The sequence below is a fragment of the Lepisosteus oculatus genome, chromosome 18 (assembly GCF_040954835.1).
Source record: "Lepisosteus oculatus isolate fLepOcu1 chromosome 18, fLepOcu1.hap2, whole genome shotgun sequence".
Lineage (NCBI taxonomy): Eukaryota > Metazoa > Chordata > Actinopteri > Semionotiformes > Lepisosteidae > Lepisosteus > Lepisosteus oculatus.
The window spans coordinates 7567843-7580367 of NC_090713.1; the positions used below are offsets into that span (position 1 = coordinate 7567843).

General features: G+C 41.0%; 1 protein-coding gene across 9 annotated transcripts in view; it reads left to right on the forward strand.

Moving 5' to 3' along the window:
• The first annotated feature begins 597 nt into the window (after window positions 1–597).
• The window catches only part of LOC107076192 (protein NLRC3-like), a 41091-nt gene continuing 29163 nt past the window's right edge, over window positions 598–12525 (forward strand). For 6 of the 9 annotated variants that reach the window (XM_069180325.1, XM_069180324.1, XM_069180326.1 and 3 more), the window contains exons 1-6: window positions 598–719; window positions 5128–5241; window positions 6267–6380; window positions 8397–8510; window positions 9528–9641; window positions 11658–11771. In XM_069180325.1, coding sequence (XP_069036426.1) covers window positions 637–719; window positions 5128–5241; window positions 6267–6380; window positions 8397–8510; window positions 9528–9641; window positions 11658–11771 — 653 coding nt within the window. In that variant the 5' untranslated portion in view covers window positions 598–636. The remainder of the gene's footprint in view (window positions 720–5127; window positions 5242–6266; window positions 6381–8396; window positions 8511–9527; window positions 9642–11657; window positions 11772–12525) is intronic. The other 3 variants (XM_069180328.1, XM_069180329.1, XM_069180331.1) reach the window with 3 other exon arrangements.

Consider the following 12525-nt stretch of genomic DNA (forward strand, 5'->3'; position numbering starts at 1 on the left):
AGCTCCATCAAGTTGGAGGGGTTCCGTTTGTGAACAGCAATTTTTAAGTCAATCCACAGATGCTCAATTGAATTGAGGCATTGGCTTTGACTTGGACACTGCAGTACAGTGTGTGAGAGAGTGTCAGTGTCGTTATTGTGCAGTAACGGACAGAGTTTGAGCAGAGAGGGATTCAGCCTGTTTTAAAGTCATTTTATACTTAAGAACAGGATTTATACTATATATATATTTGGATTTCCTGTTTATTGAGGGATATTGAACTTTGCCTCTTGTTTATCTGTTTTGGTGGACACGAATTGAAAGGGAAATCCTATAAGTAACAATCTACAGAACAGGGACAGAAGTGCATTGACAGATAGGGACATAGATAAGTGAACTTTTGTGTTTTTCTTTACTCATGATAAGTTATTGTAATTATAATTATTGTTTTGTTATTGTAAATTAATTTGTAACTATAAAAAACACTGCTTTTATATTTTTGTGTCAATGTAATAATGTGCAGTAGTGTGTGAGAGTGTGTGTCAGTGCTGTTAATGTGTTGTACAGTGTGTGTTAGTGTTGTTAATGCGAGTGTCTCACTTGTGTGTTGGCAGGTTTTGCTGGTCAGATTCATGTCCTTGAGTCCCTCTGCTGACCATGAGCAGGAGAACAGCTTTTGAAATGAGTCTCTCTGGGGAGCCTGAGGCTGAAGATGGAGCGATGGGCCCTGAAATTAAGAGGTTAGAGGGTATCCTTGTGTTTGAAGACCTGACTGACTCTGACACTGAATCTGTCTGGCTACAAGGCTATACGGATGTGTCTGTGTTACTGTAGATGTTTCTGCTGTTTTCTGTCTGTTGTCAGAGTTATGTGACTGTAGTGGCTGAAGTTTCCTGGCTCAGCTGTCTTGGGTCTAGTGCTCAAGTTTGTTGTCACAGGCTGTCAGGACATGCATTTTCAGTGTCCAATCCCAGGGGGATGCATGTAGTGGGAATATCACTATGACTGGGTGGCTACCTTAGTTTGAGGTAACTAAAATTATATAGCACACTCTGAACTTCAGACTATAGATTAAGAAAAACAGACACTAAGGATATAGTTTTTGAGCATCTTTTCCTTTCTCTGGGTGCTCTGCTTAAGTACATTCTTAGCAGTTCATTTATGTATAGATGAGCTAAACCTGCCTAGTCAGCTAGACAAGATAACATTTGTAAGTGTTTCAGGTGGGTAGCTGTGTCAGCATGCGTAGGCTGCAAAGGAACAAGTAATAGGCTTATTCCATGCTGAAAAAAAGAAGAAAGAAAACACAACGTTTCGGCCGTGGAGCCTTCTTCAGGTGTTGTTTTCAAAACACTACAGTACTTTTTCACGGTTATCTTAATGGTTTCTTCAAACTGTGTATGTTGGCAATTATCTTCCTCTACCAGTCATTAAGATTTAATAGTACTTTTCATCACTCAGCATATACAGAGGGAGTGGAGCAGTGGCTCTGTGGCTAAGGATCTGTACCTGTGGCTGGAGGGTTGCCGGTTCAAATCCCACATCTGACAGAGGTATCCTAATCCATTGGGTCCCTGAGCAGGCTCTTTATCCTAGCTGCTCCAGGGGTGTCATATAAATGGTTGACCCTGTGCTCTGACCCCCATCTTCTCTCCCTGTCTGTGTGTCTCATGGAGAGCAAGCTGGGGTATCTGAAAAACACATTCCTAATGCAAGAAATTGTATATGGGAAATAAAGTGATCTTATCTTATCTTATACAGTCAACCACCAGATCTCCACAGCCTTCTTGTCCACCATTCCCTTAACCATCATCTCATACCACTGACCACCTGATCTCCATAACTAACTAATAACTGGGTAGCAAAGCTGATTACTGGCTTTAAATCACAAAGCCTCAGCATCACACAGTCATTCGGTCATTTCCCCGAGAACTATGTCAGCTGAGTCTAAAGACATCATGTGGCTATGTTATCTTTTGAGACCAGATATCCTGAGACTGCTTTAGTAAAATATAAGTAAAAAGATATATAGTTGACAAGATATAATACGAACTTATAGTAAAACACTTTTAGTTAATTCCCTCACCAGTGACAGCCAAGGTGTCTGATGAGGCCTTCAACTAATCACTGCCTTCAAGGTGAAACAAACTGCTCTAACTGATGATCCCCTTCTCTGTAACAGCACCAACCGGAGGCTGTGAGATGCATAAACTCTGCACTTTTGATATTTTGAGTTTGAGTTTGATAGGATCCACTATTCTTCTTCTTACTGGTGTGTGTTTAAGGTACTTATGAATATGCTGAGTGGATGCATTCTGCTATTTTTTATGTTGCATATTTGTATTGTATGTTTTTAATAGTATGAGCTCACCAAACCAGATTATATGCAACTAGTTGTTATGGCAATAAAATATTGAACTTGAAATTTCTGGGGAATGTAGTTCAGGCTAGAACTGCTATCTTGCCTGAACTTGCCATCTTCATCGATTCTATGTTCAAGACATCAGTGCCTCTTCACCTCCAGATGTACAAGATCCATCCACCTGCTCGTTATCTATATTCAAAGCTGGCCGGAAACACAGAATGTTAGGTTATATAATTAAAAGCAAGGAATTTATTGAAAGACATTTTGCTAAAATTGTATAAACCACCAGTAAGGCCTTATTTAAAATTGTATATAATTTTGTTTCAATATGGACACTGTGTATAATTGTGCTTCAATTTAGATCATTGTATATTTTTAGCTGCTTGAGATTTAGTCCAGAGATGAGGACCAAGATACAACTCTGGGCTCAAAGGATTATGTAATATTGAAGGTTAAAAGAACCAAACATTTCTAATCTTATAAGAGTGGCTAAGAGGAGTCTGATTCAAGATTATAGAATCCTAAAGACGCTGACACACTCAACCCAGTGAGCTAAATCACTGTCAGCAGTGATGGACAATACTACCTGCACAGCTACACCTGGAAATCACATAGGCAGCAAGAGACAGACACTTAAACACTGAACAAGAGTGTCTGAATGGACACACATGGCCACTGTACTTCAGCCAAGTGTCCAGTGGGGAGAGAGGAAGTTAATGGACAGAGTGTTTTAGAGTCCAAAACAGAAATTTGAGCCCAGAGAGAGGGAGTTAAAAAGCCCTGTGAAGATATACACTGTGAAGGACATGTTTTGAAACTACAGAGAAGTGCTGAGAACAGGAGGCCCTTCTTTGCACCAAAGGTTGTTAGAGTCAGGAACAAGCAGCCTAGCCATGTGGGTGATACTGACACACTGGTGTCTTTCAGGAAAAACACAGCCTGAGATCCTTGGATCAGTTGGTTAGTAACTACCAAACTGTCCAGAAAGGCTCAAAGACATCCATTAATGACTGTGGTTTATCTGTCTGAAACTGGCACACTACTTGGATTACTGGATTTCAAATGATCACATTCTGGTTGTACTGAATTCCTGTTTTTTTGACAAGATCTATGATTTAAATTGGACTATAGAAGGATTTAATATGTGATTTAATTGAATATATGATCTGAATTTGTGAAGGACCAGAGTAGTAAGGGATGAGTAGATCCCAGGTAAAATGTATTACTTATTCATCACTCAGACCTGCAATATCACCAGCAACATGATCAATGTGTGACTTCAGCTGAGCAGCTCTGACTCTACAGTAGAAAAGTTCAGGCTCCAGAGCTGCTCTAGTCTGGAAACCAGCAGAAACACACCGGATTTCAGGCTCATGTTCTCACACTGGGACTGTGTGCTGCCCCCTGCTGGCTCTTTCCTTCAGGCCATGAAGAGGGAAAGGGGCTGTGAGGTCTGGAGGTGAAATGGGAGAACAGCTCTAATACCAGCACAGCCACTACTGAACATCAGAGACAGGAATACTGAACAAGAGTGTCCAAATGGACACGAATGGTCACTGTACTTCAGCCTATTGTCCAGTTGGGGAGAAGGAAAGTTAATGGAAGGACAGTTTTAGAATCCCATCCAGAATTCACAACCTAGAGACAGGCAGCTCAGCAGTGCCAGATTTAGTAATTCTACAGGATGGATGGTAGGATTAATAGAGACAGAATCCACTGTCTCACCAGCAATTCTCAAAATTAAAAATCAGAAGCAAATGGTTATGTACTCCTTTTTGTGTCAAAAAGTTATTCATTTTACAAAAGACTATTCATTCCAGTTTCTCTATTTTGTTTTCCACTGAAAGTCATCAGATCAGATAAAGCAGCAGTCATTTAAAATGTTGTACAATTTGTTTGAATTTAGTCACTGTGTACTGTAGGTTTCAAGCAGTCACAGAGCGGTCCAGTGCAGGTTTGCGATGAGTTTAATTGTAACAGAAATTGGCATTTCCAGAGAACACTGAAGGAGACACACACAAGATGTATTTCCCACAGTGCCCCAAATTGCAACAGTTTTACGGAGGTTTTTATAGCCATGTTATTACCATGAATGGGATTTAAGTGTCCTCATTCTACTTATGGTCCAGTGGCTATTCTTGTTCATGTTGTCCTGCCTTCTAGCTATTTCTGTGGTATCATGTACAACAGCAAATGTCTGTTCTAAAATTCTCTAAAGCCGGGTCAGGAGACCAGGTCAATGATCCCAGGCCAGAGCCAGATATGTATGTGACTTCAGCTCAGCAGCTCTGCCTCTCCAGTAGAAAAGTGACTCCAGGCTCTCTGAGCTGCTCCATTTAAAAAAAACAGCAGAAACACCCTGGAGTTCAGGCTCATGTTCACACACTGGGACAGTGTGCTGCCCCCTATAGGCTGTTTCCTTCAGGCCATGAAGAGGGAAAGGGGCATTGAGGGCTGAGCAGCAGAGAGACACATATTAATCTTGCAGAACGAGAGATATTCTAAAAATCCAAAACAGAATAAGCTTCTTATGTAAACCGTTCCGTGCCAAAACAATCTCTCCATTTTACAAAGGGCTACTCATTCCACTTTCTGTATTTTGTTTTCCACTGAAAATCATCACATCTCCAGAACCCAGTGAAGCACATTCTGTACTCTAGCTCACTGTGTTACTCCCTCTCTCTGTTTTTCATGAGTTCCCTGTCTGTAACTTTCTGAGTTTTGTTAGTGAGCTCAGCTTCTGTCAGTTCAAGGTCAGGAGTTTGTGTCTGTGCTGTTCATAGGGTCAAGCTGGAGAGACCAGAGTCATCAGTGCCCAGATGTGTGTCCATGAAGAGTGACGGGTCAATGAATCCACCAATAGAGTTCAGAGGTGGAGCCTTTGCCTCTGACCCAAGGTGAGGTCACTATTGTGTATTGAGTGTATCTATCTGTTGGTCATGAGATAAGATTGTGTGAACTGGATCACGTCTCACTTTCAATACTTTTATTTTCTGTGAAAAGTTAAGACGAATAAAGACTAGACGGCTGAAAACAAAAACGAATTTCTGCAACTAGTATTTTCTACTGCCTAAAGGATGAAAGACTGTGTATCCACTCCAGACACAATCACGGAAACACAGGGGAAGGATTCGTGAGCTGTAATTGATCATGGGAGTGATGAGCAGCAGAATATAGAACATGAATTTCTCAAAACAGATCAAACAGTGGAGTGGGGGAGAGGAGCTCCAATAGACACTTTGTCATTTACACAAAAATGTGATCCTTGTTTTATGGAGTTGAGCTGCATGTCAGTTGTCTAGGCATCAGATTGATGACATCTTGATGATGATGGTGGATTTGGCAGCTGTAATTATTATTGTCAATAGGGGTGTGTCCATTATTCTGATATAGTAATTGTGGATTTAGAAAGTCTAGCCCCTCGTCCTCACAGTGGATCCTGGTCAGTGCAGTCTGAGTCAACAGGGTGGCGTGCACTAGGAGACACACTGGTAGAAGTAGAAAAACACTTGATTCCTGCGTAACATAGAACAATATAATTTGTTGCTAGACGATTTGGGAAAACAAAAAAAAAACACAGAATGTAAGGATACAGTATACAGTTAAAAGAATAGAATTTATTGAAGGACATTTTGTTAAAGTTGTACAACACACAGTGAGGCCTCATTTATAACTTTGTAACTGTTGTTTAGACCTTGGTTATTGTGTATAATGTTTTGGGGACAAACAGATTACTGCTCTGCAGTTAGTCCAGAGGAGAGTAACCAGATACAGCCTTGGGCTCAAAAAGAGATCAAGCACTGGATGAAGCACGAATGTTTAACTCTGAGGGCTAAAAGAACTGTAGCCGTGCAATCTTGTAAGAGTGTTATTGACTATTCAGCTGAATAAGGTTAGGCGTTTGTGCCTGTGCTGTTCACAGAGTCAAGCTGGATAGACCAGGGTCACCAATGTCCAGCTGTGTGTCCATAAAGAGTGACGGCTCAATGAATCCACCAATAGAGTTCAGAGAAGGACCCATCGCCTCTGACCGCAGGTGAGGTCACTGTTGTCCATTGTGTGTATCTATCTGCTGGTCATATGATTGTGTGAACTGGATTATCTCCCACTTTCTTAATTTTAATGTGAAAACTTTAAGACAAAGACTTGACGGCTGAAAAAATGCTGAAAATAAAAACAAAATTCTACAGCTAATATTTTCTCATGATTATGGAATGAAACAGTGAGTATCCAGTGCAGACATGACCACAGACACACAGGGTGTGAGTAACATAGATCTGTTATTAAACATGGGAATGATGAGCAGCATAATGTAGTACCTGTATTTCTCAAAACAGATCAAAGACTAGAGTGAGCAAGAGGAGCTCCACTTGGACACTCTGTCCATTTCCACAATAATGTCCAGCTGGTTTTATGGAGTTGAACTCCCTGTCAGTTGAATGGGCAGCAGATTGATGACAACTTGATGATGATGGTGGAGTTGGCAGCTGTAATTATTATTGTCAACAGGGAAGTGTTCATCACTCTGATAATATAATTATTGGTTAGAAATTCCAGCCCCTCGTCCTCACGGTGGGAACTGGTCAGTGTGAGCTGCAGTCATGTGCAGTCCGTGTCAACAGGGCGCACTAGGACGTATTTAGACACTGGTAGGGACAGGTAAACATTGTACCTATTATTTTTCTAGACAATTTGGGAAAGCAATAGAAAAGACACAGAGAATGTTAATTTTATATAGTTAAAATCATTGAATTTAATAAAGGTCATTTTGTTAAAATTGTATAACACACCTGTGAGGCCTCATTTAAAATTGTCTCCAGTTTCGTTTAGACTATGGTCATTGTGTACAATGTTGAAGATACAAACAGATTAATGGTCTGCAATTAGTCCGGAGAAGAGTAAGCAGATAGAGCCTTGGGCTCAAAAGAAATGTCTAATACTGAGGGTTCAAAGAACTGAACCTGTCAGATTTTATAAGAGGGTCTGATTCGAGATTATAGAATCCTAAAGACACTGGGGCACTCAACCGAGTCACCAGAATCACTATGAAAAGTGATATACACTGTGAAGGACATGTGTTGAAACTACAGAGAAGTGCTGAGAACAGGAGGCCCTTCTTTACACAAAAGGTTGTTAGAGTCAGGAACAAGCAGCCTAGCCATGTGGGTGATACTGACACACTGGTGTCTTTCAGGAAAAACACAGCCTGAGATCCTTGGATCAGTTGGTTAGTAACTACCAAACTGTCCAGAAATGCTCAATGATGTCCATCAGTGACTGGTTAAGCTGTCTGAATCTGGCACACTACTTGGATTACTGGATTTCAAATGATCGCATTCTGGTTGTACTGAATTCCTGTTGGTTTTACAAGATCTATTATTTAAATTGGACTATAGAAGGATTTAATATGTGATTTAATTGAATATATGATCTGAACTTGTGAAGGACCAGAGTAGAAAGGGATGAGTAGATCCCAGGTAAAATGTATCACTGATTTATCACTCAGATGTGCAGTATCACCAGCAACATGACCAATGTGTGACTTCAGCTGACCAGCTCTGCCTCTCCAGTAGAAACGTGACTCCAGGCTCTCTGAGCTGCTCCAGTTCGAAAAATCAGCAGAAACACCCTGGAGCTCAGGCTCATGTTCACACACTGGGACAATGTGCTGCCCCCTATAGGCTGTTTCCTTCAGGCCATGAAGAGGGAAAGGGGCTGTGAGGGCTGAGCAGCAGAGAGACACATCTTAATCTTGCAGAATGAGAGAGATTCTACAAATTCAAAACAGAATAAGCTTCTTATGTATACCGTTCCGTGCCAAAACAATCTCTTCATTTTACAAAGGGCTACTCATTCCACTTTCCACATTCTGTTTTCCACTGAAAATCATCACATCTCCAGAACCCAGTGAAGCACATTCTGTACTCTAGCTCACTGTGTTACTCACTTTCTCTGTTTTTCATGAGTTCCCTGTCGGTATCATTCTTTTTTTGTTAGTGAGCTCAGCTTCTGTCAGTTCAAGGTCAGGAGTTTGTGTCTGTGCTGTTCACAGGGTCAAGCTGGAGAGACCAGAGTCATCAGTGCCCAGCTGTTTGTCCATGAAGAGTGACGGGTCAATGAATCCACCAATAGAGTTCAGAGGTGGAGGCTTTGCCTCTGACCCAAGGTGAGGTCACTATTGTGTATTGAGTGTATCCATCTGTTGGTCATGATATAAGATTGTGTGAACTGGATCACGTCTCACTTTCAATACTTTTATTTTCTGCGAAAAGTTAAGACGAATAAAGACTAGACCCCTGAAAACAAAAACAAATTTCTGCAACTATTTTCTACTGCCTAAAGGATGAAAGACTGTGTATCCACTCCAGATACGATCACGGAAACACAGGGGAAGGAGCAGTGAGCTGTAATTGATCATGGGAGTGATGAGCAGCAGAATATAGAACATGAATTTCTCAAAACAGATCAAACAGTAGAGTGGGGGAGAGGAGCTCCAATAGACACTTTGTCATTTACACAAAAATGTGATCCTTGTTTTATGGAGTTGAGCTCCATGTCAGTTGTCTAGGCATCAGATTGATGACAACTTGATGATGATGGTGGATTTGGCAGCTGTAATTATTATTGTCAATAGGGGTGTGTCCATTATTCTGATATAGTAATTATGGATTTAGAAAGTCCAGCCCCTCGTCCTCACAGTGGATCCTGGTCAGTGCAGTCTGAGTCAACAGGGTGGCGTCCACTTGGAGACACACTGGTAGAAGTAGAAAAACACTTGATTCCTGCGTAACATAGAACAATATAATTTGTTGCGAGACGATTTGGGAAAACAAAAAAGACACACAGAATGTGAGGATACAGTATACAGTTAAAATAATTTATTGAAGGACATTCTGTTAAAGTTGTACAACACACAGTGAGGCCTCATTTATAACTTTGTAACTGTTGTTTAGACCTTGGTTATTGTGTATAATGTTTTGGTGACAAACAGATTACTGCTCTGCAGTTAGTCCAGAGGAGAGTAACCAGATACAGCCTTGGGCTCAAAAAGAGATCAAGCACTGGATGAAGCACGAATGTTTAACTCTGAGGGCTAAAAGTACTGTACCTGTGCAATCTTGTAAGAGTGTTATTGACTATTCAGCTGAATAAGGTTAGGAGTTTGTGTCTGTGCTGTTCACAGAGTCAAGCTGGATAGACCAGGGTCACCAGTGTCCAGCTGTGTGTCCATAAAGAGTGACGGCTCAATGAATCCACCAATAGAGTTCAGAGAAGGACCCATCGCCTCTGACCGCAGGTGAGGTCACTGTTGTCCATTGAGTGTATCTATCTGCTGGTCATATGATTGCGTGAACTGGATTATCTCCCACTTTCTTAATTTTAATGTGAAAACTTTACAACAAAGACTTGATGGCTGAAAAACTGCTGAAAATAAAAACAATATTCTACAGCTAATATTTTCTCATGATTAAGGGATGAAACAGTGAGCATTCAGTGTAGACATGACCACATACACACAGGGTGTGAGTAACATAGACCTGTTATTAAACATGGGAATGATGAGCAGCATAATGTAGTACCTGTATTTCTCAAAACAGATCAAAGACTAGAGTGAGCAAGAGGAGCTCCACTTGGACCATCTGTCCATTTCCACAATAATGTCCAGCTGGTTTTATGGAGTTGAATTCCCTGTCAGTTGAATGGGCAGCAGATTGATGACAACTTGATGATGATGGTGGAGTTGGCAACTGTAATTATTATTGTCAACAGGGAAGTGTTCATCACTCTGATAATATAATTATTGGTTAGAAATTCCAGCCCCTCGTCCTCACGATGGGAACTGGTCAGTGTGAGCTGTAGTCATGTGCAGTCCGTGTCAACAGGGCGCACTAGGACATATTTAGACACTGGTAGGGACAGGTAAACATTGTACCTATTAATTTTCTAGACAATTTGGGAAAGCAATAGAAAAGACACAGAGAATGTTAATTTTATATAGTTAAAATCATTGAATTTAATGAGGGACATTTTGTAAAAATTGTATAACACACCTGTGAGGCCTCATTTAAAATTGCGTCCAGTTTCGTTTAGACTATGGTCATTTTGTACAATGTTGAAGATACAAACAGATTAATGCTCTGCAATTAGTCCGGAGAAGAGTAAGCAGATAGAGCCTTGGGCTCAAAAGAAATGTCTAATACTGAGAGTTCAAAGAACTGAACCTGTCCAATTTTATAAGAGGGTCTGATTTGAGATTATAGAATCCTAAAGACACTGGGGCACTCAACCGAGTCGCCAGAATCACTATGAAAAGTGATATACACTGTGAAGGACATGTGTTAAAACTACAGAGAAGTGCTGAGAACAGGAGGCCCTTCTTTACACAAAAGGCTGTTAGAGTCAGGAACAAGCAGCCTAGCCATGTGGGTGATACTGACACACTGGTGTCTTTCAGGAAAAACACAGCCTGAGATCCTTGGATCAGTTGGTTAGTAACTACCAAACTGTCCAGAAAGGCTCAATGACGTCCATCAGTGACTGGTTAAGCTGTCTGAATCTGGCACACTACTTATATTACTGGATTTCAAATTATCACATTCTGGTTGTACTGAATTCCTGTTGGCTTTACAAGATCTATGATTTAAATTGAACTATAGAAGGATTTAATATGTGATTTAATTGAAAATATGATCTGAACTTGTGAAGGACCAGAATAGAAAGGGATGAGTAGATCCCAGGTAAAATGTATTACTGATTCATCACTCAGATGTGCAGTATCACCAGCAACATGACCAATGTGTGACTTCAGCTGACCAGCTCTGCCTCTCCAGTAGAAACGTAACTCCAGGCTCTCTGAGCTGTTCCAGTTCGAAAAATCAGCAGAAACACCCTGGAGCTCAGGCTCATGTTCACACACTGGGACAGTGTGCTGCCCCCTATAGGCTGTTTCCTTCAGGCCATGAAGAGGGAAAGGGGCTGTGAGGGCTGAGCAGCAGAGAGACACATCTTAATCTTGCAGAACGAGAGAGATTCTACAAATTCAAAACAGAATAAGCTTCTTATGTATACCGTGCCGTGCCAAAACAATCTCTTCGTTTTCCAAAGGGCTACTCATTCCACTTTCCATATTCTGTTTTCCACTGAAAATCATCACATCTCCAGAACCCAGTGAAGCACATTCTGTACTCTAGCTCACTGTGTTACTCACTTTCTCTGTTTTTCATGAGTTCCCTGTCGGTATCATTCTTTTTTTGTTAGTGAGCTCAGCTTCTGTCAGTTCAAGGTCAGGAGTTTGTGTCTGTGCTGTTCACAGGGTCAAGCTGGAGAGACCAGAGTCATCAGTGCCCAGATGTGTGTCCATGAAGAGTGACGGGTCAATGAATCCACCAATAGAGTTCAGAGGTGGAGGCTTTGCCTCTGACCCAAGGTGAGGTCACTATTGTCTATTGAGTGTATCTTATCTGTTGGTCATGAGATAAGATTGTGTGAACTGGATCACGTCTCACTTTCAATACTTTTATTTTCTGTGAAAAGTTAAGACGAATAAAGACTAGACAGCTGAAAACAAAAACAAAATTCTGCAACTAGTATTTTCTACTGCCTAAAGGATGAAAGACTGTGTATCCACTCCAGACACAATCACGGAAACACGGGAAGGAACAGTGAGCTGTAATTGATCATGGGAGTGATGAGCAGCAGAATATAGAACATGAATTTCTCAAAACGGATCAAACAGTGGAGTGGGGGAGAGGAGCTCCAAAAGACACTTTGTCATTTACACAAAAATGTGATCCTTGTTTTATGGAGTTGAGCTCCATGTCAGTCGTCTAGGCATCAGATTGATGACAACTTGATGATGATGGTGGATTTGGCAGCTGTAATTATTATTGTCAATAGGGGTGTGTCCATTATTCTGATATAGTAATTATGGATTTAGAAAGTCCAGCCCCTCGTCCTCACAGTGGATCCTGGTCAGTGCAGTCTGAGTCAACAGGGTGGCATGCACTAGGAGACACACTGGTAGAAGTAGAAAAACACTTGATTCCTGCGTAACATAGAACAATATAATTTGTTGCTAGACGATTTGGGAAAACAAAAAAGACACACAGAATGTGAGGATACAGTATACAGTTAAGAGAATAGAATTTATTGAAGGACATTTTGTTAAAGTTGTACAACAC